This window comes from Solea senegalensis, linkage group LG11, assembly GCF_019176455.1.
Source record: "Solea senegalensis isolate Sse05_10M linkage group LG11, IFAPA_SoseM_1, whole genome shotgun sequence".
Classification (NCBI taxonomy): domain Eukaryota; kingdom Metazoa; phylum Chordata; class Actinopteri; order Pleuronectiformes; family Soleidae; genus Solea; species Solea senegalensis.
Window position 1 is genome coordinate 12,275,332 of NC_058031.1, and position 27,961 is coordinate 12,303,292.

At 39.6% G+C, this 27,961-nt stretch overlaps 4 protein-coding genes across 10 annotated transcripts in view; 2 read left to right on the forward strand and 2 right to left on the reverse strand.

Moving 5' to 3' along the window:
• Positions 1-27,961, forward strand: part of samd11 (sterile alpha motif domain containing 11) — a 1,171,052-nt gene that overhangs the window by 238,533 nt on the left and 904,558 nt on the right. The gene's annotated exons all lie outside the window — the stretch shown is intronic.
• ikzf4 (IKAROS family zinc finger 4) lies at positions 2,308-10,193 on the reverse strand. 2 transcript variants are annotated; one of them, XM_044038082.1, is made up of 8 exons: positions 10,007-10,193; positions 8,340-8,394; positions 8,163-8,270; positions 7,776-8,078; positions 6,862-7,029; positions 6,014-6,166; positions 5,773-5,904; positions 2,308-5,078 (listed from the first exon to the last, which is right to left on the reverse strand). In XM_044038082.1, the coding sequence occupies exons 2-8, from the start codon at positions 8,377-8,379 to the stop codon at positions 4,258-4,260; spliced, it is 1,725 nt and encodes a 574-aa protein (XP_043894017.1). In that variant the 5' UTR covers positions 8,380-8,394; positions 10,007-10,193; the 3' UTR covers positions 2,308-4,257. The 2 variants fall into 2 exon arrangements, with proteins under 2 accessions (XP_043894017.1, XP_043894018.1); XM_044038083.1 differs by lacking the exon at positions 10,007-10,193 and adding an exon at positions 8,517-9,267.
• Positions 10,897-15,522, reverse strand: dnajc22 (DnaJ (Hsp40) homolog, subfamily C, member 22). 3 transcript variants are annotated; one of them, XM_044038125.1, is made up of 5 exons: positions 15,488-15,522; positions 13,251-13,358; positions 12,513-13,127; positions 12,115-12,407; positions 10,897-11,520 (listed from the first exon to the last, which is right to left on the reverse strand). In XM_044038125.1, exons 3-5 carry the CDS (start codon positions 13,063-13,065, stop codon positions 11,344-11,346), a joined length of 1,023 nt encoding a protein of 340 aa, XP_043894060.1. In that variant the 5' UTR covers positions 13,066-13,127; positions 13,251-13,358; positions 15,488-15,522; the 3' UTR covers positions 10,897-11,343. The 3 variants fall into 3 exon arrangements, with proteins under 3 accessions (XP_043894060.1, XP_043894058.1, XP_043894057.1); XM_044038123.1 differs by lacking the exon at positions 15,488-15,522 and adding an exon at positions 15,368-15,474; XM_044038122.1 differs by lacking the exon at positions 15,488-15,522 and adding an exon at positions 13,991-14,370.
• On the forward strand, positions 14,872-27,365 carry lmbr1l (limb development membrane protein 1-like). Its single transcript, XM_044038103.1, has 17 exons — positions 14,872-15,072; positions 19,280-19,364; positions 21,973-22,006; positions 22,281-22,420; positions 22,891-22,994; positions 23,081-23,204; positions 23,303-23,371; positions 23,463-23,527; positions 23,649-23,721; positions 23,809-23,895; positions 24,022-24,098; positions 24,200-24,277; positions 24,364-24,437; positions 24,652-24,742; positions 24,846-24,912; positions 25,379-25,540; positions 26,095-27,365. The coding sequence occupies exons 1-17, from the start codon at positions 15,010-15,012 to the stop codon at positions 26,178-26,180; spliced, it is 1,479 nt and encodes a 492-aa protein (XP_043894038.1). The 5' UTR covers positions 14,872-15,009; the 3' UTR covers positions 26,181-27,365.

Below are 27,961 nucleotides of genomic sequence, written 5' to 3' on the forward strand. Positions count from 1 at the left end.
CCTCGCACACCAGAAAGGATGTTGTTCTTCTATGCTTGCAAAGGAAGCTTCCACTTGAAAACAAAAAACACACACTCTCGCTGATTTGACTGTTCTAAGCTGCTGTAAACCTGTGTGTTTCATTCTCATTTCAAGGCTTGGAAAACCAAAGGCTTTTTATTTCAAAGCAGTTAAACATGTTCACGAGCCCTCTTATGGGGAGTATACTCGATCTCTGTCTTTAAATCACACTTTTATCTTCTCCTTCCTAGATTTCTGCCTCCTTGTTTTTCATCTATGTATAGCCCTCTCTCTTCTCCACATTGTGCATCCTCACATCCCTCCAGTGGCTATTTATTAGATCCGGAGGTGACTTCAAAATATTGCTCATAACATTCATAAATCCCTCCATGCTCTTGCTCGAACCTCCAACCCTACTGCACCTCCAGACCATTTCATATCCTTAACCTTAGGCCCCCCCTCTTTTCCAGACACCCACCTAAAGTCTAAAGGTGATGCCACTTTTACTGTTATATGTAAACATTCTAGAAACACATTTACAGACCAGTCCTCTACCTCTTATTATTCTAAATTGTCTAATGTGAACTTGCTTTCTTATTTATTTATTTATTCACTTACACACTTTAGTTGTTGCTTTCCTGACTTGAACATTATAAAGTAATCTGTGGGAAGATGTTAAGGTGACTTGCAGGAAGAGTGGGTGAACATGCCTTAACCAACAAAAAGGCTCAACGTCTTTAAATTGACGTTTTTTATTTTAGTGTTATGAAAGCTAGTATGTTTTCTGACAAAATAAATAAAGTCAGTATTAGATTGAAAATAGTGAAAAATGCCTGTGCCATGTCTGAGAATACCCATTTTATCAGCAGTAGTCGAAAACCACAAACCATTTCACTTAAAATAACTGTAAACAGAGAGCCATTTGACAAACTGAAACTGATCACTATTAAGTGACTTTGAAACTTTATTTTGAATTACAAGTTAAGTGAAACATTAATTTGATGCTTAAAAATATTTGCTTTATCCATTTGTAATATGTGTGTGATCGCATTTTTTGACTTCTGGATAACATTTCCAGCTGTTTTAGAAATTTGCAAACCACTCAGATGTCTGATTTTCCAGTAGAACTTGAATGCAGCATGTGAATATCGGCAGATACGATAAGATAAGGTGTTATTCACTTCTTTGGGAATGTAAATTGACATGTGCCTCTCACACTGGGATAAGCAAGCTGGGATTATTTTCTCACACGTGTAAAGTTGCACCTGCCACAAGTACGAACATTTCTCAAGTTGTTGCAGAGTCTTTACATTACATTTAGCTGTAAAAAGCCTGTGTGCACTGCATTGTTTTTCTTTTAATCAAATCAGTTTGGTTAAAAAAAAATTGTTTTTAAGACTTTGAAAGCCAGACTGACAGTAACGGTAAACTGACACAGAAGCAGTGCATTGGGTGTGGTTGATTATGTTGTTGTTTTTCATGAGACGTTGACATTTAAGGCTGTAACTTTTTATAAAACGAAAACAAATCTACTCCATGCTTCATGAACCAGATGTTTTTGGTTCGGGGTGGTGTTTGCACTGAAGTTCAAACCTCGTCTGCAGATAACTTTGTGTGCAAAAGGGAAAGGAAAATAAAAAGGAAGCGTACTGTACATATTTGGCTTTAACATAGTCAGGGATTTTTTTTTTGCTGCTGGTTTATTCGTCGGTGACATCTTTCCGTTGCCATTCACACTGTAGGATTTGGGTTTATTTATATCCCTCTTGAATTTCACCTGGATGTATGTAGGAGTAACTAAACATTTTCCACTGTGGAGGCAACAAAGGTCAGAACTAACCATAAACAGACTCAAAGGTCACAAAGAAATAAAGCAGACTGACTTTTAGACGAACTCCATTCTTTGTGAACATGTGGCTGTTTTAAATGTGTTGGGGTTCAGGAGGAATATACAGCTTATCTCTGAAATCACTCATTATGCACACCATTTTAGTTTATTATTAATTATTGAGGCTACAGTTATTTTATTGGGGGACAGATTTGAAAATTGTGGATTTTCTTTATAAAAATGAATGTATGGTGCGATTTTTAACTTATCCTCCTGTTTAATTTATTGACATTTATGTCACTGACAATTATTTATTCAACATTTCCTTTCTTTTTTTTAATTAATTTGAATGTAGATTCAAATGTGAACATGGTGCATGGTGGCCTGCGGTCTGTCATTGGTTTTACGGTCGAGTCGAGTTGTTTGTCCCACTTGGCTGTGAGACGTCACGGCATCATAGTCAAACGAGAGAAAAGCAGTTTTACAATAAACTTAACTTTATTGACAGTAAAAAGTTTTGAGAATATCGAGGGACACGCATTTGTAACTGCAAGAACATCTCGCAAAGCAACATGACTTTTTTGAAATAATGAGGCAGTTGTACATCTTTGACTTTGAGGTAAAGAGTTTTGTCGTGTTACATTGTTCACAAAATATCGTAATCACATTGAAAAGTCCACACGAGGAGACAAAAACCCATGCCCCATTTTCACTTCTTGAAGTTACTTCACATTTCAAAAATAATTCACAATTCAGGTAAAAGCAGAAAATGACAAGCACACATGCTTTAATCCATTCACACACATTTCTCTACTTGTCAAACCAAGTGCATTTTTAGATGTCTTTTTTTTTTTCTCGGTTTCAAGTACATTTTTGCCCGCAATTAAAGGAAATCAAGTTAAACTATGAAGCAGCAAACCCACAATAACGAGTAAGAATACTGAGTTTGGTCTCATTCATGTTTCCAATATCAACATTATCAGATAACTCACCATACTGTAGCAATAAGGTATTTGGGTGCTATAAAGAAGCAGGAGGTAACATTTCATGGACTTGAGGAATATGCTGGATAAGATTTGGAATATAGCTGATTAAATACACCAAGGCTGAAACAAACAACACTAAATAGATAAGCACAAGTGATAACTAAACAGATCCAAACTGATTTGTTAATTTCCAAATAATTTGTTAAGTTGCATTATGGAAAGTGTTTAAAAAATCTCAGCAAATCCCACAAAATAATGATTCCAGATGAACTGACTTGAAGTCTTACTCACACATTGTGCAGCAAACTTCAGTGTAGACCTACGTAGAAGAAGGCCGGCTGCGTTAAAAATACAGTTGTGTTGCAAATTAAACGATCAGTTGTCGCGAGTATGGTGTGATTTCATCAGTGCAGTAGAACAATCACAGAAAGAAAAACAAAAATTGCAAAGCTGTCAAAAGTGCTTCAGCAGAGATGTTCATATATAAGCAGGAAACCTAAAAGTGCAATCCTGTTTTTAGGTATAGCACCCTGGGCCATCTCAGTCAGGCTCTTACTGTACATTACACTACTCATGGTCTGATCTGCACCAGTTTTCTAAGGCTCCCTTTTAACGTCCAAAACTCTATTTTTACATCTGAGCCACTAATGACTCTTTTCACCCTCGGGTTATTGTTTTCAAGGTCACTTCCCTCATGATTTTTCTTTGTCCTGATAGTCCTCCTCACTGAGCAGCTGTAAATGTTCTCTCCTCTGAGGTGACTGAACATACTTTTTAACCATGCTGTAAACAATGTGTTTTCCTACATCAACAATACCAGTGTAGGAGTTAAGGCAATCCATTCCAGTGCTTTGTCCGTGACAAAAGCTTCTGCAAGACCCAGAAGCACAATGCTCGCCGTGCATGTAACACTTACCTGACACCAGAGACAAATTACCCTCTTCATCCACAAGAACAAAGGCCCTAGTGCATACTAAGCATACCAAATACAATTCTGAAAATTTTAATTCCATGCTTTTCTTAAATGCATGTGTGCATGACCTCTCAAAAGTGCTAACTAAATCACTTAGGAAAAGATGGCTAGTCAAAGTTTTGGAGCACCTGCCTCACCACCCCAGTTTTTAGTTAAGAGGATATCCCCCAAGAAGGCACTTTTGAAGCAAAACCACTGGTTTTGCCAGCTGATTTGATATGGGAGTGCAATCAATCATAAAACGTAATTTGCCTCCACTAAACTTTTAAAAGTGCGGTGAAAATATTCGCTTGTATCTTAAGTAGTTTCATAAATCTACCCACAATAAAACCACAAATCTTTTTTTTTTTTTTAAAACCTACTTACACTAGGGATTTTAAAGCAATTCATCTGGTGCAGAACAAACATGAGTCCACGACTTTAGAAAGCAGCAGCCACCTCTCCTTTCATCCAGCCATGAGCCCCTTCCCTCAGCCCACCTGGTGCTCTCCGCGGCTCATGTGAGACGAGAACTCGTAGCGGTCCTGGCTGAGGTGGCCACAGAGGTTGCACTCGAAGGGTTGGCGGAAGCCATGACAACCCATGTGGATCGTGAACATGACATGGTCCAGGAAGAGGATGCGGCAGTGCCGGCAGTGGAAGGAGCGCACAGGCCTACCATCCTTGTCTAACACCTGCGCAGTCTCCCTGGAAGAAAGGGGTGAGCCAGGGTTTTTCTTTACTGTGGTGGGGGGCACAGGACATGCTCTCTCCCACTCTGGGTCCAAGTATTTGCCCTGGCTGGGACTGGAAGTGGGATGGCCACGGGGCAGTGCTGGGGTTTGGTAGTGGAGGTGGTGATTGTTGGAGGTACTTGTTGGGGCTGTAGCCCTTGTGCTCTGCTCCTCTGCTGTGCTCTCTGTGTCTGTAGAGTCGGGGCAGCCGTTGGGGGAGGTGGTATGGCTATGAGCTGAGGGTTGGTCCACGCGGCCTTCGCCTCCCTCCCGCCCTGCCAGCCCAAAAGACATAGCCGCTAGCCCACGTCCACCATGGGCTCTGGGGCCCTGAGGAGTCACGTTGCTGTTGATGGAGCCCATAACTGTGCGGAGCTCTGTCAGAAAGGCAGGATTGAGCTGAGACAGTATAGGTGCCTCATGATTCTCACCTTTACCCCTGGTGCCTTGCAGGTGCGAGCCAGCGATCCCAGCAGAATCTCCTGCAGGCTGAGAGCTCATGAGGTCGCCCTCTTTCTCAGAGCCAGAGGATAATTCATAAGGTGCTTCAGGTAGATCAAGGTGCATGTGCTTTTCACCTATGACAATGACAGCGATGACAAAACAATGATTAAGCCAGAGTCTCCTTAAATTGGCTATATTGTTGTCAGCCAGCAAGAAATCTATCACAAAAAAATGGTTACAAGTAGAACCGCCCACAATCAATGAATGGATTGGCATAATATGAGATTTACATTATGGAGAAGATGTTATTTTTGAAAAAGAAAAATTCTAAAGGATTTAGACCAAATTAACAGAGTACATCTTATTAGATCTTGTGGAAATCTACCCTCTTTTCCAGGTGATGGTTAGAAAGTCAGAGGTGGTGTGCTTCCCGGTTCTGTTCTGTTTGGTTAGGTATATAAGTAAAAATATCTCAAAAAACCTTATCTCAAGAGAGAGGACAAATAGAGGACAAATAACTGACAAGGGACCAAAAGAAATTGTGAAACGCTGTCATTATTTGTAATGGAAATTTGACTTTCTAAATAAAAAGAAAATAACAAAAAAAAGATTTATTATTTAAATGTAATATTTATTAGTATCATTATAACTACAATATAATTTAACCTGAATGAAACCTGTATATAATAGGTGAGGAAACTACAGAGAGTTTTTGTTCAAATAAGAACAGGAATGCTTCCCCTCACCCTCAAAGTAGGCACATTAATAAAAGGCAATCAGTCAAATCTTATTATGTGTAGGTAAGTTGAAATTATTATTATTACTTACCCAAAAACTTCTGTGGTGTTGACCTCTTGCGTTTGGTGATACTAATAGCCAGTCTATCCACAGGTAGGATTTTTTCACTGGACAGCTGGAGCACAGGTTTTTTAATTATCTCCATATTTCCCGACTCTTCACCTGCAAACATAAAGCCCTTACTCAGCAACATACAGACGATGTGAACATCTATGTTGCTTGGTTCTGCATACTTGCATGTGCAATCATGTAGGAGCGTGTGAAGCGTTACCCTGTGCTGTCTGTGTGTTGACGGCTGCCTGGTGGTCCAGACTCTTCAGGTAACTGTGGCAGCGCTCCAGATGCTCCTCCAGTGTGTTTTGTTGTTTGTAGCTGCGGCTACAGTAGCTGCACTTGAAAGGTTTTCCCACCGTTTGAGAAGAGACTGCAATGCAAGGGGAAAAAAACTGTATTGCCGTCCTGATTTCTTCCAAGTTAGATGAAAGGGCCACCTTTTTAAACCTATGACCGATTCTACTACTTGAATATATTCCACAAATTGTGCGGCAGATTGCCATAGTGTTGTTTATGAACGTGGTAATTGTTCATGGGGGCTATGTTCATAAATGAAACGCGCGGATTTCCCCGTTAATATACAATTCCAGATATTGTGGTACGTTTCTCAACAGTGACAAAATCCGCCCAACTCTTCACCGCAACGTTCCATTTCAGGTTCTTGCCAGAAAGACTGACGTCAATTCGCTGTAATCACTTTGCAAGAATCTTTTCTTCGAAAATGAACCTGTGTGACCCTACTGTACTAATGCTGTGTGTGAAGACTTATTGAACGTGTGCTCGCAAAAATTGAGAGAACCTGACAGGATTTCCTGTTTTCACCAAATTTCAAATGTCACCTGTGCTTTACTGTACACTCTGCTAAAGAAGATTCATTTCCCCTGAGCTTCACAGAAGGAGGATGTGGACCATTCTAATGAATCCCCACCTCTACCTGTAACCATTCTTTCACACATAATAAACCATAACAATAAAGACCCATATCTGAGTAAGTAAACATCTCTTTCATGGAGAATGACAGTGTTTCAGGTTCTGTGATAGTGCACACAAATCTCACTTATTCACCTGTGTGTGTGCGCAGATGTCCAGCCAGGGCATCTCTCCGGCGACAAGCATAGTTACACGTGTGACATTTGAAAGGCTTCTCTCCTGAATGCAGCTTTATGTGACGCAGCAGGTTCCCCTTCTGGGTGAAGGAAGCTCCACACTGGTTACAATGGAAAGGCCTCTCACCTATGAACACACACATTTTTTTTTATTTATTTCTACTAGCTTGATGGACAGAAGCGGCTAAAAGGAGCAGTACCTCAAAATTAGAATATTTGAAGTTCTGTTTTATCAACGTTATCTGCAATCCAGGGTTTGAAAAGACAATTTTTTTTCTGCTTAATTTGTAGTGTGTTATTTTGATTATTGTGTTCTGAGAGGCCATTTTAGTTTATTTTCTAGGTTTCTAGGTAGTAGGCAAAGCTAGGAACTCAGATTTTGAAGTTATATGATTGTATGACTACTTTTTTCCATGTCTTAATTCTATAGACTGTGACTGAACTTAAACTTTTTTGGAAATTGGTGCAGTTGGTTGGCCGATATAAAAGCCCTTTTTTTGCCCGATGTGGTTTGGGTTATTATTATTTTTTTTTTTTAAACCTCCAGTTGATGAATTCTAACAATCATATGATAAAAATAAAATAAACACAGACTGACATGTGATTGATTTAGGAAATATGACTGTGTCATGACATTTTATACTCAATTTTGGTTTAAGGAGGAAAAGAAAATCGCAATCATGTTATATTTTACCACAATACTTAACACAAGTGCGATACAAGTTGAACTGACACCCAAGTATCACCCAACTATTGAAATTTTAGAGTTAATTAATAATAATTCAAGTATTTATTAATCATCATTCAGACTTTTGTCCATTTCATACGTTGGTGTTTATTGGCATAAATACTGTCCAGCTTGTTTGTTCTCACCTGTGTGGCTACGTTTGTGCACCATCAGCACGTTGGGGCCTACGCAGATCATCCCGCAAACCTCACACTGGAGCTTCCCATTGGGAAGCCGGATAGGTCCTGGTGAAGCCGAGTTTGGACTGGCCATCTCATTGTAAGCGCTCACTCCGTCTCTTGGAGCGCCAGTGAACTCTGCACTCCCTTCTTCCATGAGGTTCCCTCTGTCATCCTTCCCACTGTCTTCCCTCACACCGTCTCTGTTCTCTGGCTGTGGAGCACCTGGTGACTCATCATCGCTGCACAGTTCAACCTTGATGGAGTTTGCTGCGCAGTGAGAGGATGGGGAAATACATGATGAAATCTGCCCAGACAGTGTGGCCACAGAGCAATAAAGGAATGATAACTGACCACTGAGGGAGCGGCGTGGCGAGGACTGCTGACTGTTTGGAGATCTTGCTGAAGGGCCTTGCAATGTGCTGTAAAAGTCCTGTACCATCGATGACTCTCCTCCATTACCTGAAACATAAAAGAAATAAGTATGCACACACACATTTGTAGCAGTTTCACCTTGTTATATAAACCTACCTTGTGTGTATGCGCGCCCATTGCAGTCATCAGCATTCATTCTCTTGCCAGATACCTATAGAAGTATGATTTTTTTTTTTTAAAGATTACACGTCACCTCATTCATAAACATCATTGTAAAAAAAAAGAAGGAAAATTGCAAGTTATACATGCAATACAAACAACAGAAAATACCACCTATTATAGAAAGAGGCTAGGACACAGATAACTTTATCTTTTCACCTCCAAGTGTCTAAGAATATGTTCATGGTAATAAACTATGTTAGTGAACTTGGGTTCTTCCCCACTATTTGTGTATGTGACTCAGTTGAAGGAGGAGCTAAAAGTTCAGGGGGTGGACAAAATAGCTGGAAAACTTGACACTACAAAGCAATTCAATGCAACATCACCACTTCCCACACTTTCAATTTAATCTAAAAATATATCAATATCATTTCCTTTTACATTTACATTATGGTCTGTGTCATACAGGCCTTTTACAGAAGGATATGATTCATATATGGTTTGTATTATATATCATCAGGTTCTTGCATAATACACATTTAAACACACATACAGAGCTTAATACATTTATTAGACCAGCAAAACTAGACATACATAGATCTTTCAAAAACTAAACTAAAATTGTTATTGTTATATATTTGGCAAATAACAAACTGAATTCACCTTTTTATACGCACATAAAAGCAGCTTCTTAGATTAACTGATACATAGGCGGGGGACCTCATGTATACAATAATGTTTATCGTTACTTTTATTGCTCTATATTTTAGCAATTACTGTAGTTTTTCTTCTGAACTTTAATCTGCACAAAAGACACTATAAGTAAAGTGATTGATTGATACCTGGGTGGAGACATTTCTCTGTTATATTTCTACTACATATACAGTGTATCTGATGTGTATTTATTTAGTTTTTTTTACATGCTGCCGACTGACCTTATTGTGTGTTCTTTTTTATTTTTATCATTATCTATTTCGTCTGACTTTTGTGAGTTTGTCATTATGTGGACAACAAAGAAGGAAATGCATTGCACAGAGAAACCTTCCTTTAAAGATAACGGGCTGGAAGCACTGCTCTAATGGATGACAACAGTGGACGGAGGAGACTGTGGAGGGCGGAGACAGGGTTGGGATATGAATCGCTTGCCTCGCATTGGCTGCGCATGGGGAGCAACAGGCGCTGGTGCAGCCGGGAGGAGACGCGCCAGTCTCACCAGTGCAAAGCAGCTGAAAAAGGCGGGGGGACGGGGGGGCGCACACCAGCGCACCAGCGCAGAGCCTTTAGCCTGAGCCTGACACTCCTTTCTGTGCAGTAAAACCTGTGCATTTATGAAAAACTGTCAAGCCTCTCCGTAGTAAATGTCCGCGCCTGTTTGTTTCCGCTGCTCGGTGGCTCTTGACACCAGTCGGCTCATAAAGACACGGGGCGAGACAGCAGCGACGACGCGGCGGCAATGTGTTGCACAGAGTTGCCGCTGTGCCGTGCAGACAGTCCGTATGAACGCCGCTGTCTGTCCGCCGACACCGAACTGGCCTATGGGCTTTACAGTGTTTCTCATGAGCCGTTGCTATGGCACCCGACCACACGACAATTGGCATTCACCCGACCAACTACTCAAAAACATGCCGTACTTTCCTAATTAAAACCCGAAAGGATGATCTTACCGAGTGCCGCGGTGAAGTCCACGGGCCTCCGCCTTACCTGGCCACCGATCGGCGTTATCCTTTTTATGTGTCTGGATCGCTGTTTGTTTTCCCAGGCGACGACAGCATCTCCGGGATTTTTTTTCTTTACCTGGGAATCCCAAACAACTTCCGGGCCCATGCTGGGATGCTCAGACCGACTAATTGATGCGCTGATTGTCGAACGCATCGATGCATGTCAGAGCCGTGCGGCGGCGGCGGCTGCAGCAGGTGGCACCAGTGTGGCGGTGATCGTCAACAAAAGACTGTAGGAGCTGATGAGTAAAACTGCTTTATCGTATAATAATATCATGTCAGACTCTGTTTCATCTTCAAAAAGCCTTGTGGAGAATGAAGAGGGCGGATTAGTCAACAATTCCTCTTTTGCAAATGTCAAGGTAGAGCAGTAGATGCTATAGCAGAGGTGGAAAGAGTACTGAAATATTCCACTCAAGGAAAAGTGCCACTATTTTGATTACATTTTTCTGAAGTGCAAGTAAAAGTCCTGGTCTAAAAATGTACTTGCGTAAAAGTTACAAAAAAGGGGGTTGTTTAAAATGTACTCTTTTTTTCTCCTTTTTTTTTAAATAAGGTTGGGGTTCTTTCTTGTGTTGTGCAAAAAGGACAAGGGGACACAAATCTCACATGAATTGTTTTTAATTAAAGGTAAACCTTTACAAATTCAAGTGCTGACAAAAAAACTTTAACTTTCTCACTCACTCAAGAACCTTAATTAACGCCAATTCACCTGTCCTCATCATTCACCTGTCTTCGTCATTCATACTTCATAAAATCAAAGTAAAATTACAAGTACACAAAAACCTACTCAATTACAGTAGCATGAGTAAATGTAATTCATTACTTTCCACCTCTGATAAATATTACTCACATACTGTATTTCTCAAATGAAATAAAAAAAAGCTAGTTTATCATATGAAATATGATAGTTTATTGGAACTATAATGGTACTTACAAATACTGGAAATTGCCAGTCAAGTCATTTTGAAAGGAACCGTTTTTAGTAGAAGTAGAATTTACTTGACAACCAGTTTACATTTAATTTAAAGTTTTATGCTGTGAAATTAAAATGATCAGTGTCATGTTGTCATGACACCGACAGCTCCTCCAGGTGGCAGCAATGTCTTTACAAGTATCAGGCAGTTGTTGAAAATGATTTTTGACAAGTGGGAGCACGTTTGCCATAGTGACAGTTGACTACGTGCCTTAGAAAATGGTGACTGAAATACAAAGCAGTCAAGAGACTCACATCTCTTGCACTCGGCAACTATTCAGGTCAGTCAGCAAGAAACAAAGGCCAGCTATTTGAATGAACGGGGCCTGTGTCTCTGTTGAAGAATTTCATAAGCCTCTTGAATCTTTAGAAACATTGCCTCAGCTTCCTTGCTATGGTTTTGGTCCGGATGCCAAATCTTGACCAGCTCCCTATAGCTTCGAGTTATCTCTGCAAAAGAGGCGTCTGTTTCCATTAACAACACCTGCAACACAAGTGAACGCACAGGTCATAAGTTATGAGTTACTTGCTAACAATTTATACAGTTACATTAAAAAACACCTCAAACTTTAACTATTTTAGTACATCCCTCTTGGCAGGTCAATAATTCAATAACAATAATTGTCCTTAAGCTGCAATTAAGGTTTATTTTTACATTGTTGATTATTGTCTTGCTTATTTCGAGTACTTGTTTGGTCCATTAAATGTTATCAAATGTAAATCACTGTTTCCCAAACCTGGAAATAGCAAAGCTTTCACATGTCTTGTATGTCCACAGACCAAAATGTATTCAGTTCTAATGATTTCGTCCTTATATGGAGCAAAGAAAATATTCACATTTAGGAAGCTGAAAAATCAGAAAGCTTGTTTTAATTATTATAACAACATCCGCTTGATATAATTTTCTCCAATAGCAATAATAACAAAGGTTCATTATACAGTTTACAAATATGTTTAAAAATATGTATATATTTTTTAAATTCAGGTTTGTAAAATACGTCTATTTAATATATATTTATGTCATCCAGCCCTAGCATCACTTGAACCCTGTGCAGAGATTCAATATACAAATGCTTACCCTCAGTGCTTCTTTCTCTTTCTCAGTGTATTCTTTAAGCAAAATTTCCAGCACCTTCCTCCAAGCCTCCTCATAGTAGCCGCCTCCAGTTAGAGTACAAAAGATGTGATAGGGCATCAGAAGAACGTATTCAAGCACACCTCTGAGCCAAGGCAGAAACCAGAAAAAGTCCAGCAGTGCTGCTACGCAGTCGGACAAGTAGTATAGTGTTGCTGTAGTGTTATGGAAAATACAGTAACCCAATGGAGCAGAGAAGGCCAGCCAAGCTAGACCCAGCCTGTAAAGTCGTGGCACTGGACAAGAGAGGGAAAAAATACTTTAAACACTTTAGTTCAATTCTAATAATCACGAGAATTGTTTTCATCAATGCACAAATGGAAACCAGAGGATGTTTTCACCTAGTTTCTGTGTTCCCTGAGGTGTCCGCTGGGCTTTGATCCTGCGGTGCTGAGTAGCAGTGACACTGGCAGCCAGGCTGATGGGGAGAGGCGACAAGGTGCTGCCATAGAATATTGGGGAAGTTATGAGACAAGCAGTCATAGTTTTTTGGAGGTCAGAGGTCTGGTGGCCAGCGCTGGACACCAAATGCACCCCTGCACCCACGCTCAACGGCAGCACAATCAAGTAGAAGAAACTGAGGGAGTTGAGTCCGATCAGGGCCACGGCGCCAAAATAGATCCCAACACACACCTGACCAGCAAATCTTATGGGACTTACAGGTGGAGGGATCCTGTCAGGGGGTTGTTTTCTCTCACTCGTATCTTCATTTTGATTGGCCTCACCAACATAAGCAGGGATGCGTAAGAATTCTCTAGCCCATCCCAACCCAAACCCTCCCAGTGTTAGCATCCATAACAGTGCATGGCTGTCTCTTCCTAAATATATATGGTGAAGGCCCAAAGGTCCACCTACTGCCCACAGGGCATAGGCTACCAGGACACTTTTTACCATCCTATAGCCACAGTGGGTCAGTTTCTGTTCAGGTGGGCACTAGGCATCCTTTATTAGATTACCTGCAAAACACAAAATAAGTCAAAATAAATACTGAAATATTCAACTCAAGTAAAAGTACCACTATATTGGTAACATTAAAAGTACTGGTCTAAAAATGTACTCAAGTTAAAGTAAAAAAGTACCTTGTTTAAAGTGTTCCTTTAATAACAAGGTTGGGGTTCTTGTGTCGTGCAAAAAGCACAAGGGCACACAAATCTTTTAATTGAAGGCAAACCTTTCCACATTCAGTGCTGAAAAATAAAACATGTAAACACATAATGTGTCAGTCAAAATAGGGTCAAAGGTCACAAATGCTTAAACTTTCTCTCTCAGGGGCCTTTTTTTAAAACTCAGGCCAACATTTTTTTACTCAGTAATGGATGTGATTTAAAATGTAGCGAAGTACAGTACTTCCAAAAAACATACCTAATGGAAACTTTTTAAACATTTTACATATATCTGTTTCACATAATTTATAATGCTATTTTGATGGCTGTCGTATAATTTCATTTTAATCACATCACCCTTTGATTCCATGTATTTACATAACTTCCTATCTTGCTCAGGGAACGTGTGGGGATTTAAAATCTGTATGATCCTCCTCCCTGATTAAGTAATATATTATATAAGTGAGATTTATCTTAGCTCATGATGTGCGTTGTCATTTTATCTCGCCTCACTGTGCGATCAAAAACACTAGTCTGTCCTCACATGGTTTTTTTCTCCCACAAATACTCATCACATTATAAAAAAAAACATCAGAAGATAGTAGGCGCTAACCTTTCTTTTAAAAACAAACTGTTATACCAAAATATACATTATTTACTTCGATATTTACATTCTATATATATTTGTTTTGTTGTATAAAATATAGGTAACTTACTTAGCATTAATTACAAATCCTTAACTTGATAAATCGTTTCCAGTCCTTTCCGTGGTTGAAGTTGCTACATGTTGCAACAGTTGGACTTTGGATCATGACAATGAAATTGTGCTGTGCTCTCAACACACAATGTTCCTCAACTGAATGTCTTACCTGATAGGAGGCATCTCTAAATTATAAAACGAGATGAAAATGTCCTCTCTCTTTTTTTCATACGAGAGATGCAATACAAAGAGTGCCATTACCAGTTTAAGAACTTTGAGCCCTATACATCATAGAATCATAAATCAATCGATCCCTGTATGCCTAATGTTATAAAATAAAAGTAGAGGTGGAATTAGGCTGATTATTTCCACACAGTCAATAAAAGTAATAATATGGAATTAAGAATTAATATGAATGAATATGTCCAAAAACATTATTATGATAATGTTTTTTCACATTAGTCAATATTAACACATTAACACAAATTAAATTAAATTAAATTAAATTAAATTAATTACACATTTCAGACTATTTAAGATTGATATTTTGTGACAGTTGAAGACACCAGTTCATTGTGGTTTTAAACGTCGTTATAGACAAATCAATATATCTATAATAGTACACATTAAATCAGTACTGTCACATTTGTCTTGGAGAAAAGAGCAACAGGTGCTGCGAACAACGTGCAGCAAATGTTTGTACTTGTAGAGTATTTGCACACGCTAAATTGATGATTAAAATTATTCAAAATATGGATTATTGCCCATAGCTCTGATCATAACGATGATTGACTGGTACCTGTAGCTCTACAGGCCCCTCCCCCTCACCGTAGCCCCTCCTACTGACGACCCCTCCTTGTGATTGGTTTTTTTTTTTATCAGCTCTGAGTGAGTGAATCTGCAGCAGTATCTGCAGCAGCTCAGCTCAACCACAGAATACATCACATTTCTGAGACGATGCCCTGTCTCTTAACTCTTTAACTGTCTTCATTTGGCTCTGTAAAGCCCGTGAAGACTCTGGAATGGTTTCGGAGGATGGAAACGGACGACGTGTCGGTTAGAGAGCAACTTTTCCACAACCGTGTCCGTGAGACTATAGTAAGTAAAGCCGCTGGGGGGAGTTGGGGGCTAATGTCGGTTAATATGCATATGAGGGTCGCTTACAACAACCCAAACGTCAGTCACTCTGGCTGCCACCTCAAGAGAGGTGACGCTTTTCACTTTGTTTTACATGACGTGGTGATTGCACAACTCTTGGTGTCTATAACAATACGCGTGATGCCACTTTTCCACTGCTACGTTAATGTGTGAAATTAGCTCCTTGTAGCAGCTAGCTTAACTTCTGAAGAGACGGATGCAGGTTAGTCACTAGTTTGGCACAAGAACAGCTTACTCAGCATTTGCAGCCCCCCCTCTGTTGTGTTTTCAGCCACCCGAGTCTTCGGTCAAGTATTCCTGTACCAGGACAGCAGCACCCTTATCCTCTCTGAAGTACGGTTACTACTGCACTTACCTTTGCTCTTTCCACCCTGTCTCTGTTTTGTGTAAAATCGACAGCTCATGGTGAACTTCAGACCTGACAGACTCAGGCTGACCCTTAACCCCAAAAAACTGCCATCAGATTGCATAAATAGGCAGTTTAATTCCCACAGATTGTATGTTCTGACACAGTGTACCCAGGTCAGGGCAATAATAAACCCAGTTTGTCCTGGTAACCCAACTTTAAACAGATTATTATTATAATAGCAATATCATTATTGGGTTAGTTATGTCCTGCAAAAGTTAATGATTCCCACTGGAAACTGAATCTTTTATAACAGGTAAGTATAGGGTGGAGTTGGTGAAACCAAATATGTTGTTCGAGCTGATCACACGTCATGGCAGCAAAAACACACAAGTAACTCATCTTATTTATAATAAGTGTATCAAGTTAACATCAGTTCAGGGCTCCGATATTATTTAGATATTTTCTGGAGCTGGGCAGTTGCAGTGTTTTTAGTTATTAGTTTTTCTGTTTCAAGAAAAACCTAAAGGAGTAAATAACCTGATGTCTTTCTCTCTTTATTTTCAAGGTAAAATTTAATGTGTTATACCATCTAAAATTATTGTGACTGTTCTTTAACTTGAGTACTCAGATTAATAAGTAAACCTATTTACACCCACTTTAAAGGTAAAATTAATTAGCAATTCTACTTTTTGTGTCATGTGTATATTTTAAAATAAGTAGTTACTCATAGCACCAGATGAAGAAGTATTCTAATGCCCTTGATTTGTCATTGCCCTAAAGACTTAATGCTATTATAGTCTACACTCTCCACTGGCAGACCTCAAGACTCCTGCTTATCACCCCTTCACTGTGCTGCCTCACTTTGGTCAACTGCCCCTCCATCTTTGTTTTTCAGTAGGTTTAAAGGTCCAGTATGTAAAATGTGGGTCAAATTAGTGTTATTTGGCAGAAATTGAAGATAAACTACGTCTTATTCATTTTGATAAGAGTACAAAGATTTGTTGCTTGTTATTACCCCAATAGTGTTTAATTGATACTGAGTCACAGATGCAAATGTCTTAATTGTCTTCTTCATTGGCAGCAATGAAATTTCCTGCATCATTTTAAACCCAGTGCCAGGCATTAGCATGTGAATAGCCACAAATGTTTCTACGTTATTTTTTGCAGCTTTGGGCAGAAAGCGGGACCAAAGTAAAAAATACAAAATATTAACCCCCTGTAACAGCAACACCGTGAGCTCAACTCATTTTGTTTCCAGCACCCAGTGTCACAATGGACGTATGAGTGATACACGTGGAATAAAAAACACCACAAACAGATCCACCATTGGCAGTTGGAATTCGGTTGTTCACGTTTTTCCTTTTTTTATATAGGTTCAGAAATCCCGGGTATGTCTGCTAATTGGCCGATTAATTAAATTATTGCCTGCATCATTAAGTGGAAAACTAATTGTCTAATCCAGCTAGTTGCAGTGAGATAAGTTAATTTTGTCTAGTCAAGGTATTTTTCTTTTTTTAAAAAAAAAGAAAAAAGAAACAGATTAGATTAAAAAAAAACTGTCTGCGTGAGATGTTAAAGCCATAAGTACACACCCACAGTCCACACCCTGAGCCTGCAAAGATCAGGAGGGATCAATGTTTAGCAGAATAAAAGGTCAAGATAACATCTTTCACTTGAGAAATGCAACACCCAACACCTCTTAATATTAAGATATCAAATCACTTTGAGAAAAGAATACCATATTATGTAAAAATTAAAACATGTGTGCATTTCTTGGACATCATTTTGAAAAAATATCATCCACACAGCCATTATTTTTAGTCATTTTGTGTTGTAGCTTCTCTGAAATTTTACATCACTAAGCTGTCAAATATTAGATGACTCATTGCAGTACAATTGAAGCTGCCCTTTCATTGGGATTAGTATGGCAATGCCCTGCAATGTTTCAAGTTATTTGAGGCTGATCATTTTTTGCCTAATCTGGTGTTTAAATGAAAACAAAGGCTGCCGTGATTTGCCTGAATGTGCATAGCCTGAATGTAAATAGCAGGTCTGAGGGAGTCTGTTTGACAGTTTACAGGGATGTGCTTTTCTACTGCCAGTCTCCAGCCCTTTTGAGTTTTCTCTGCAATGTTAGGGAGATTTGAAAGCACTTTGGCTTCATTGTGTTTTTCCTGAAGCAACATAGAGATGGTTAGGTCACTCTGTGAATTTTAAAATGCTTTGGGTTAATACTCAGAGTCCTGGGATGTCTACTCTGGGCACTGGATTTACACTGGGTACCTACCACCTACAGTGTTTCTTACCCTGTGCTCACCCCCTCTTTCCTGCTTTTCCTCATGTTGGATTAATCATAGTGAGCACCTCGCCAAACTATGCTGCATTATTGAACAAATGTGCAGACTGAGCCGATTAGTGGTTTTCCACAGTCTATTGTTATTTGCGGGATGCAGCTTGTAGGTCATCACTAATGTAAGTCCTTACTACTACTTTCTGAACAGTTGCCACTTTGTCTAGTATGGAAGGAAAACAGGATAGTACCTATTCTGTTTTGATGAATGATGATTGTTTGGTAGGGCCAAATCAAGTTTGCCTGCAGGATTAGTTGGGTGTGCTTGTCACTGTGAAAACTGGATCCCAACCTCAAGTATACAAAAGGAACACAAGATCTTTAAGACTTAAATGTTAAATGTTTACTACAACCCTTTTCAGTTTTCATGGTGATTTTTGAGACCCTTTTATTTGTGGCTATGTTGAGTTTTACTCATTATACTGCCAGGTGTTTATATTTCGGTTTCCTGGGTGTATATCAGGTTTAACTTGTCTTTTTGTATGTGTTTTTACTGATATTCTGAAACATAACAGTCACTTGTAGTGTGTGTTGTTGATGTATTTTCCAAAGTCATGATTCTGTCCTAAAGTTGGTCAACATCCTCTTCCAGAAATTGTTCTATATGTTGCAGTGATTCATTACAAAATACTCTTCATGTCTATAGGTGTCACAGGAACACTCCACCAAAGAACCAAAGAACTCCATATGTTTAATTAACATTGGTTTAAGAAACTGGTTTTACGCCTCCAAGCATGTTGTCACATATCTGTCATTCTCTAGAGAGACTCTCTGTGTTTGTTGTTGTTGTTACCCTAGAAACAAACTGCTACTCACTGTGCTGCGTGCACTCTCTTTAAGTACAAATGTTTTGATCAGTGCTCATCGTTTGGCAGCATAATTCCCAATCATCTGTCAGTCCAACACTTTGTTGCATAGTATTGACATTGTTAAAGTGATTGACCTGGAAATGTATCACAGATAACATCTTGATGACAGCACAAACAGTTCAAACATCTGTTTAATTACTTTATTTATATAATTACTTAGCTTTTCACATTGAAGCTAAAAGTCCAATTTAAACACTTTGACATTAATGGTCATATGGTGTGGAAATTCAGGGAGAAATTAAAAGGATCCTTATTTTTATTTTCACATTTTGTTGAGTGTTTGTTAATGGCAATAGTCTTATCAACAATACAACTAATTTCTATTTGTAGAACAAAATGATTAACCTGTCTCAATTGATCTCACTTCCACTGGTTTCACTCTCTTTGTTTGAATACTGCGCTCATCTTGAGACTCCATCTATCTCTGTTCATTGACAAATGGGGAATGTTGGCTGTTTACTAGTACTAGTACACACAGCTGGTTTTGTTTATTCATTGCTGTTTATCAGCCTGAACACAACGGAATGTTTAAAAGGAACAAATTTGTCAAACAAAATCCTCTTTCTGTCTCTTCTACAGATTTGTGTGCTCCTGTTTACGTGCCTTTACATAGTCTCCTACCTCATACTAACCCACTTCAAGAAGACTGCTGAGTATGTCACAGGTGAGTTTTAAAGTCACTCTCTTACTCTATTATGCAAAGCATATTGCACAAAGACTGCTATGTGACAAACTTTTGCATCAAAGGCTTTTGGAACGTCGCCTGCAGGGGAATTGATGGTGTTGACAGGCATATTGATTACATTTGAGGTCTGTGGATTTTGTTTCCACTGTGAGTGTGAAAGCAACTACATTTCAAGCCAGCTCAGCTTGGCCCACTTCTGTAAGTAATGGTGCTTTTCCACTACACAGTCTCGACACAGCACGTCTCAACGCGTTTTTTTGCTGGTCCGTTAGTGATAGTACCTGGTACTTTTTTTAGGACCTGCTCCGACAAGGTTCCAAACGGGCTGAGCCGATACTCTATGTGGCGTTGCCAGACTGCCGGTCCCTGACTAGCCAAGTGTCGTCACTGGGTGACACAGGCCTCAAACCTAACCATGCTGAACTGTAGATCAGTTAAAAAGGCTTAGAAATCCTGGACATGCGTTAATTTCCAGCATTTAGCAAGGCGATGTCTAAAATCTCTGTATTTATCAGAGGAGTCTGGTGTATTTAGCTACAGCACTGCTGTGATCGCAAGCAGCATCACAACCTCCTCTGCTGTACTTCAGTCTGTGCTCCAGTTATGCAGGAAGTAGTTAACAATTCTGTGAACAAATCTTTATAATAAACTGATTCTAATGATTCAGTAAAAATAACTGCTTAACAAGTCACTAGTTTGTGTGTGTCGTGTGTAAAACAAAGTCACGGCAGTTTTATGCAGCCGTGTTATGATGACTCCGTCCACGTTGAGGAGGTACTATAGTAAAGGAAAACCATACCAAACTGTGTAGAGTCGAGCCGTGCGGAGCAGAGGCGAAGAGTGCTGGGACTGTATTGTGGCTTAAGTCGTCTCATCTTTGTAGTTGGTATAGGCTTCATGAATACAGTAGGCAATGCAGTCTCTTTTTCCAGCCTCTCCTGAAGATATATCACATATTTTGACCATGCTCAAACAAGCAGTTAATATTTCACAAACCTTGCTATAGACATTCATATGGAGCCATTTTCCATGTTTTCATTCATATATGAATATAGTTTGTTTACACACAACCAGGGTTGCACATTTCAATCTAAAGCTCCGAGGTGAAGAAGGTGTGTTATGTAACCTGTAACAACTGCTTCAGGCAGTTTCCCAGTGGATCAGGGTGGCGCAGGGAGGGTGATGAACGCAAACAGTGTAGTCTGTCTATGAAAAATGACCTCAAATAGCCCGTTTCAGCAACGAAAAAACCCAGTAAAATAAACATTACATTATGCTACACAAAGTTTTTTTGCAGTGTAATGATACAGTATTGGTAAATAACTGTACAGCTCACAGACATTTCCCTGAATGTCACCAAGAACTTGGGTCTATGTTTTCTCACATGAAAAAACTTTCTGCAGACTCACAGTTACATAATAAATCCAATAACTTGCCACTATTGGAAGCAGATGTAGGATGTCCAAATGGCCAGGTCTGTGCTTTCGCTGTGGCTGGCCTGGGTTTGGGCTATAGCCAGCTTGTTTTTCTTAATTCTTTTTTTGGAGGAGGGAAAGAGCACATGCTATGTATCGTAAATGTGGTCTTCGCTTCAACAACAGCACAACAGTTGTGCCTTGCAGCTAAATGGTGATTGAGCAATACCTCCAAAACAGAGATGCTTTGACAGTTGTGCATCAAGAACTGTTTTTTACTATAGATTTACCTCATTATTAAACAGCTGTGCAGATGTTTGCACTGGGAATAGTTGCAGTATTGTGTACTGTTGCATTTCGGAACAGACAAGACAGTAGAGCTGAAACGATTAATCGATTATTAATTGATTACTAAATTAATCGACAACTATTTTGATAATCGATAATCGGTTTGAAGTTTTTTTTCATGATTAAAACGAGATTTCTGATTGTTTAAGCTTCTTAAATTTGACTATTTTCTTAATTTCTTGGCTCTGGATCACAAAGAAATCATGAAAAGTGAATCATTTTGGTTTGTGGACAAAAGAAAACATTTAAGAACATCATCATTTCCAGGTTTGGCGAACACCGATCAACATTTTTTAAGGTTTTCTGATATTTTATGGACTAAACGATTCATCGATTAATCGAGAAAATAATCGACAGATTAATCGATTATGAAAATAATTGTTAGTTGCAGCTCTACAAGACAGATAACGTTGATAACTAAGTATGTTTAATATTCAAAAATATTGTTGATCCCAGCCTTTATTCTAGTACCTCTGCAGCTAACATTAACTAGTCTCTGCTCCTAACATGCTTATCCACATGCACCAGTGAAACGTTTACTCTTTTTTTTTTTTTCAACTTCATATGGGCTCCTTATATTACAGCTTTCCCTTATGTGCCTCTGTGCTGTCCAGTATGCAGACTGTACATGGTGTACAGTACATTGAAACTCCCTCTTAACTTACAACAGATATTTTCTTGAAATGGTAATGTGTAATATCTAATAATAAGTTGGTTATGCGTGTCAAAAGTATTCTTGTTTGATGAATAGATGGTTTTATTTAGTGAGTTGGAGTCTGATTTGTGGTAGATGAAATCAAACTTGTCTCTCTGCTCTCTTTCAGATGATATTGAAGATGCCACCGTCAACAAAATTGCGTAAGTAAAGATGCCTAGGGTTTAGCTGACCCACAGTAATCTTCTCCCAATCACTTTCCGTCTGTGAAGATAACCTTAGTCAATGTGACATGTGAGCCTCCGTGTTTATTTGGTTGTTGTTGGTGTCAACTTGCCCTTTGTTCCTCTATGCTGTAACTGTATTTTGTCCCGGGATACCTCAGCACTTAGTGAGTGTTAGACAGAGTGAGTGTTAGACCAAGACTAAACACAAACATATGTGACTAGACTGACACCGTGTCTTTTCTTCTTCCAGGTTGTGGTTGTGTACGTTCACCCTGTCTGTTGCAGTGTGTGCCGTTCTCCTTCTACCCATCTCCATTTTGTCCAATGAGGTGCTGCTCACCTTCCCACACAGCTACTACATGCAGTGGTTAAATGGATCACTTATCCATGGTAATTGCCAATGTTTTCACAAGAATCCAAAGCAGCCGGCAAAGGTCATTATTGTTAGAAACTGGTTCATATGTAATGGCAATCATTGGAATTAGCCTCCAAATCAATACTGCACAGGTATCTGTTCAAACACAAGCAGATAGTTAATGTGGGCAGAGTTGCTGTGACCTTAACTGTGTGCAGTGTTTTAGTTCAAAACAGTGGTACCAATAATGAGAGAACCTTTTAAAGTAAGTTCTGGTGCTAATTTCATAATGTAACTACACCTTATTTAATTCCTTTATTATAGTGAAACAATCTTGTTTATTTTCACATTGAACTTGAATGTCATGAAACACTGTTTAGCACAACTATGCCACACAGTGGTTTTTGGTAGTACTGCTGAAATTCTTCACATCAAATTAAAGCCTAATAATTAACGTTTGCAGTGAAAACTAACGTTTTGTACATGTCTCTTTTTCACTGGTCAGGCTTGTGGAACCTAGTTTTTCTTTTCTCAAATTTGTCCCTGGTCTTCCTTATGCCGTTTGCCTACTTCTTCACGGAGTCCGAGGGATTTGTGGGATCCAAAAAGGTACAAGTTTTGGCTTTGCCTTTCCGATGGTTGCTCTAGATTTGTAAATTATTATAAAAGACTTCAGCATTTGTTTGTTTGCGTAGGGGGTGATGGCACGAGTGTACGAAGCAGTTGTACTGCTATTGCTGCTGGCCTTGCTCGTGCTGGGCATTGTGTGGGTGGCTTCAGCCTTTCTCCATGACAACATAGCCAGAAAGAGCCTCTACGGTGAGTCACCTCCACTGAACTTAAAGATCCTTCAGTGTCAGAGGGATACACAGGTCTTTACTACTGTTGTTTTTTTACTCTCGTCTTGTGTATTTTAGACCTGTGGGAGTATTACCTTCCCTACCTGTACTCAGGCATTTCCTTGTGTGGAGTATTGCTGCTTTTATGTAAGTATAGATTAATTGTAAGTTACTGGAGCATCAAAAAACTAAAGCGTATGACATTTTCATCTCACCACCTGTGTGTTTCTCTTCTCAGTGTGCACTCCCTTTGGGTTGTCCCGGATGTTTAGTGTAACAGGCAGCCTACTGGTCAAACCACGGGTGGGTCACAGATATCATGTCTAAAAAAACAGACTTAAGGTTTTCATCTCTACTTTTCGAATGCTGGAATATGTCAGAAATTCATCACTTTCCTCGTTGATTTTTATGATTCCTTCTTCAGCTGTTGGAAGATGTAGAAGATACACTGAGCTGCACCACGTTTGAAGAGGACTCACTCTCCAGGAAAATGAAATGTAAGACCACGAGTACACATCTGTCACTTTCTGATTCAGTTTAAAGCCGACTGACTGACTTTTTGTGTCTGTCGTGTGTTGTTGAAGGCGGAAGTCCATCATGCTGGATCAAGCTCAACACAGAAGCAATGAGAAAAGAGTACCAAACAGTACGGGGCAAGCGCATCGCTCTGGGTAATACTGGCTGAACATGCACCTGTCTGCTGCGTCTCTCCTGTAGTGATATACATTGTATAGTGAGTCATTGCTGTGCACTCATTTGTTATTGTTTTTCTCTTTTTCTTTTGGTCAACCCAATAGAGATGCGTAGGAAAGCGTCACCATGGCAGCGAAACTTGGGCTATCCGCTGGCCATGCTTGTGCTCCTTGCACTGACGGTACACATCTGTTATTAACAAATCAATGCTGGTCAACCTTTATATATATATTAGTGCAGACCTGAGTTTATATTGTATACTTTTTGTCTGTGTCTCTTCAGGTGATGTGTGTGCTGATGGTCTGTTTCAATGTGTTGGAGTTGCTCCTGGATGAGAAGGCTTTGCCTAGAGGGATGGAGGTGAAGACTTTGCCTCAGAGAAATGTTCAAGTTACAACATTTTGTCATCTGTCCACACTGATGTTTATCATATTTTTGTATTTTAGGACCCGCACCTGGGAATGGCCTCCTTTTCCATGTTTGGCTCTCTCGGTGCTGCAGTTCAAGTTGTCCTTATCCTGTATCCTTTCCATTCATTCTCCTATGATTGTGTGCTCACAGATGTAAACTAGTCCAGTCCATGTGGCTGTGACTCAGCCACCAACAGACTGTCCCTTCTCTCTTACCAGTGTGTGTGATGTTGAATCACGTTATCTATCTGGATGGCATTTACCATCTAAAATGTGAGTGTGTTACTCCTCTCTCCTGTTGTTGTCCTTTACAACGATTGCCAGCTACCTAATGGTTTCCTCAGTAGTGGGTTTCTATAGTTCTCCTCTCTTCACTGGCCTCCTCCCTCGTGCACAGGACACAAACCTCACTCAGGTACGAGGACTGCTAACCATATCATGTATATAATCTCACAGTGTGATGTAACTGTGCTGTGTTTACACTCCTCTGTAATCTCTGCACTTCTGTCCCATTTCAGATTATTGCAAACTGTGTTTCACTGCTTATCCTGAGCTCTGCACTGCCTGTTTTTTCACGCACACTTGGTAAGGAAGTAGCATAAATACTTCTTTTTTTTTTTAAATTCTTTTGCTGATTTTTATTTCCATTTTTATAGACTGTGCATAGTGAAGCGTGTGATTTATAGGATTTTTGTATTTTATATTTTTTATCTGTCCAATATCCGATCCAGTGATTCTTACCAGTATAAGATAGATAACGATACCAATTCCCATCACAAGTACATATTGTACATGAAATTGGACTAAATTGTGGAACAAAAATAAGAGTTTAAGTTTAGTTCTGCTACTGTAATTTAATAAAAATATAGGTGCATTGTGACATTTGGTACAGGATTAATTGTGTTCAACTACAACAATATCTAGTGTGTAGTATCAAGAATACCTGTAGTTCTAGCTTCGACCACAAGAGGGCATTTGTATGACACAGATATTCTTGACTGGAGCTGTTGGTTTTCATGCAGAACATTTTCTTTGGTGTCCATTGTATTAGGGATCACCCGCTTTGATCTGCTGGGAGACTTTGGTCGGTATAACTGGCTCGGGAACTTCTACATTGTCTTCATGTACAACATGCTGTTCGCTGGTCTCACCTCTGCCTCTCTCATCAAAACGGTCACCTGGGCAGTTCAGAGAGAGCTCATCCGTGCCTTTGGTCAGTCCACTTTCCTGTTGAATCTATAAAGCAAAGTGAAAGCGCCATGTACTCATATCATTTTTCTGTCAGCAGAAATGTGTTGGGCTGAAATGAGTTGCACTTGAATAAGATTTCCAACCTTTGGCCCTATTTTCCAGTGGGCAGGTCTCTCTTCCTCAGATAGAAAGAATACAATTCTTGCAGGAAAGTGGAAAGGGACAAGAGGAGAGTCAGGCTCCCTCGGGGACCTCCAGTCACTCCACCCGACCCCTCACAGCACACACACCCTTCTAAACCCTCCACCCAACACAAACAAGCACTTTGAGCGTTGACACGCCAAACGTACACACGTATACACGCAATCCCCTTCCTCACTGCACAGATAGCATCTCTGCACCACGGCAGCTTTCTTGCACTTTCCCATTGCCTCCCAGCTTACTTTTGTCTTGTGGTTAATAGACTTCACCTAAATAACTATTTTTCTTAGCTTTGCAAGTTGTGCTCCGCCTTGTGATTGTGTGTGATGTCACTGACCTTTTTTTTTAATATATACACTTTCTTTGTTTTTGCAGGTCTCCACAAACTGCCTTTAACTGTGTCACGGTCCACTGTCCCCTTCAGGCTCCTTCTGGCCAGTGGACTCTCTAAGATCCAGTGACGACTTTTCCTCCTGACCACAGCCTTTACCAACCTTTTAAAAACTGAGCCATTTCAAATGTGCAACTATGGGATTAAACGCATTTGTAGTTCAGGCCCTTCTTGGGTGTTGGGACATCGGTGAGCTCTCGCCATTTTATAAAGAGACTGGAGAACATCTGTCCACACCTGTCACCAATTTATCAGGGTCCAAATGTGTGCAGTTTGACTGCATGGACAGGTCCTGGTGCCTGTGCTTAGTTGATTCATGGTCATAAATGGAACAAGGGGAAAAAGCTACATAGGCAGCTCTCCTACAGTGGACCATAACAGAGCAATCCCTCACAGACCTGTTGCCTTTTATGAAAAGAGGAATCATCGGAGAGCTGTTGCTCTGTTGACATATGTGAAAGTCAGCAGAGTTATTTTGAAATATTACATTGTCGCTCTGACATCATTTCCTCTTCCTGCTTCAGGTCGATCAAGTGCTCTCTCTTTCTCAGTGGCTTCCCCACACTTTCCTCTCTTACACTGTACCACTATTTTAAGATTGGAAATCTTACTTCCATGTGTTTAGTGGCTCAGTCTGAAACAGTGTTGTCCATAAATGAGAGGAAGTAACATAGGACACTTAGTACCTTGTCTGTCATCTACTTAATGCAGGGACCGTAGGACAGTGAGGTAGTCGTTTGAATATCAGGGTTGTTTTTCTCTTTTTTTTTTTTTTACAAAGCCAGTTTACGTGTAGACGAGGACCTTTTCATGGTGATTGATTATCAAGCAAAGTGATTAGTTTAGGATGAGTCTATGTTTTTCAAAGGCACACTAAAGAAAAAGCTTTATTTTTAGTCTATGCAACAGATTTGAATGTCATGTGACACTCGCTAGGACAAACTCGTGCCTTGGACCAATCACACTGTGAATTGCCTAGAATTTATGAGGGGACGTGCAATATTTTATATGTAAAAAGCACACTTTATATATACCAAAAGTAATATTTTTTTTTATTTTCTATGTGCTTTCTGTGAAGTATTTTTTTTTTAATTCCTTTATAGGGTTTCACCCAGTAATTTGAAAAACAATCAGTCAATCCATGCAGCCAGTTTTTACATTTTTTCCATTACCAGCAGGGTGCAGTGTCTCTCAAAACCAACACAACAACGGTGTCGTGTAAGGTTCTCCCTCCCTCTTGTCAGTTATATGCACACTCCCCTAAGAAGGTCACATACTGTAATTAGTTTGCTTAATGCTTACAGTATGAGCCGATGGGGGCACTGTTATGATCTGTGGTTGTTTCAGTTGGTCAGGTCAAAGTTCAGCCTCGTTATGTGCCCACACAAGACACAAGGTCAGCTGACCTAAATATACTGAATTAACAGGGTTTTTGGGGCATGTTTGAAGATAAGAAAAGAATCTGAACTTTTCATTTCAGTGTGTAACTTTCTTTTGACTGGGCAGAGTACAATATGTAAAGACAGCACTCTGAGGTTTCACTATTACACCTTTTCTGGGATTATTTTGGAAACACAGACATTATAATGTGCTGGTTTTCCTCTTATCTTTATTTATGGTCGTTTTGGGCATTTTTGTACTTCACATGTTGATTGATTACTCTTAGGATTTTAACTGGTGTTAAAATAGTATAATGTAATACAGTTGAGATTTAAAAAAAAATTAATAATAATCTTTAGAGTTGTTCTCAAAGAGCCAAAAAATATGTTTACTTATTCAAATGCTCTGATGTTTCACATCTTCTCAAAAGTGAACTTTTAAACATCATTGTTTTATGAGGAGAAAGCAATA

What these genes read in the sequence shown, in the direction of transcription:
- ikzf4 (XM_044038082.1), bottom strand. Translation starts at nt 8,379, where the DNA reads ATGAATGCTGATGACTGCAATGGGCGCGCATACACACAAG. An exon ending in CAACACACAGACAGCACAGG is followed by an intron (nt 5,905 to 6,013) that starts GTAACGCTTCAC and finishes TTATGTTTGCAG; the next exon opens with GTGAAGAGTCGGGAAATATG. An exon ending in AACACCACAGAAGTTTTTGG is followed by an intron (nt 5,079 to 5,772) that starts GTAAGTAATAAT and finishes TCATTGTCATAG; the next exon opens with GTGAAAAGCACATGCACCTT.
- dnajc22 (XM_044038125.1), bottom strand. Translation starts at nt 13,065, where the DNA reads ATGGTAAAAAGTGTCCTGGTAGCCTATGCCCTGTGGGCAGTAGGTGGA. An exon ending in TCAGGGAACACAGAAACTAG is followed by an intron (nt 12,408 to 12,512) that starts GTGAAAACATCC and finishes TCTCTTGTCCAG; the next exon opens with TGCCACGACTTTACAGGCTG. An exon ending in AAGAGAAAGAAGCACTGAGG is followed by an intron (nt 11,521 to 12,114) that starts GTAAGCATTTGT and finishes CTTGTGTTGCAG; the next exon opens with GTGTTGTTAATGGAAACAGA.
- lmbr1l (XM_044038103.1), top strand. Translation starts at nt 15,010, where the DNA reads ATGGAAACGGACGACGTGTCGGTTAGAGAGCAACTTTTCCACAACCGT. An exon ending in TGGAGTATTGCTGCTTTTAT is followed by an intron (nt 23,372 to 23,462) that starts GTAAGTATAGAT and finishes TTCTCTTCTCAG; the next exon opens with TGTGCACTCCCTTTGGGTTG. An exon ending in CTTTGCCTAGAGGGATGGAG is followed by an intron (nt 24,278 to 24,363) that starts GTGAAGACTTTG and finishes TTTGTATTTTAG; the next exon opens with GACCCGCACCTGGGAATGGC.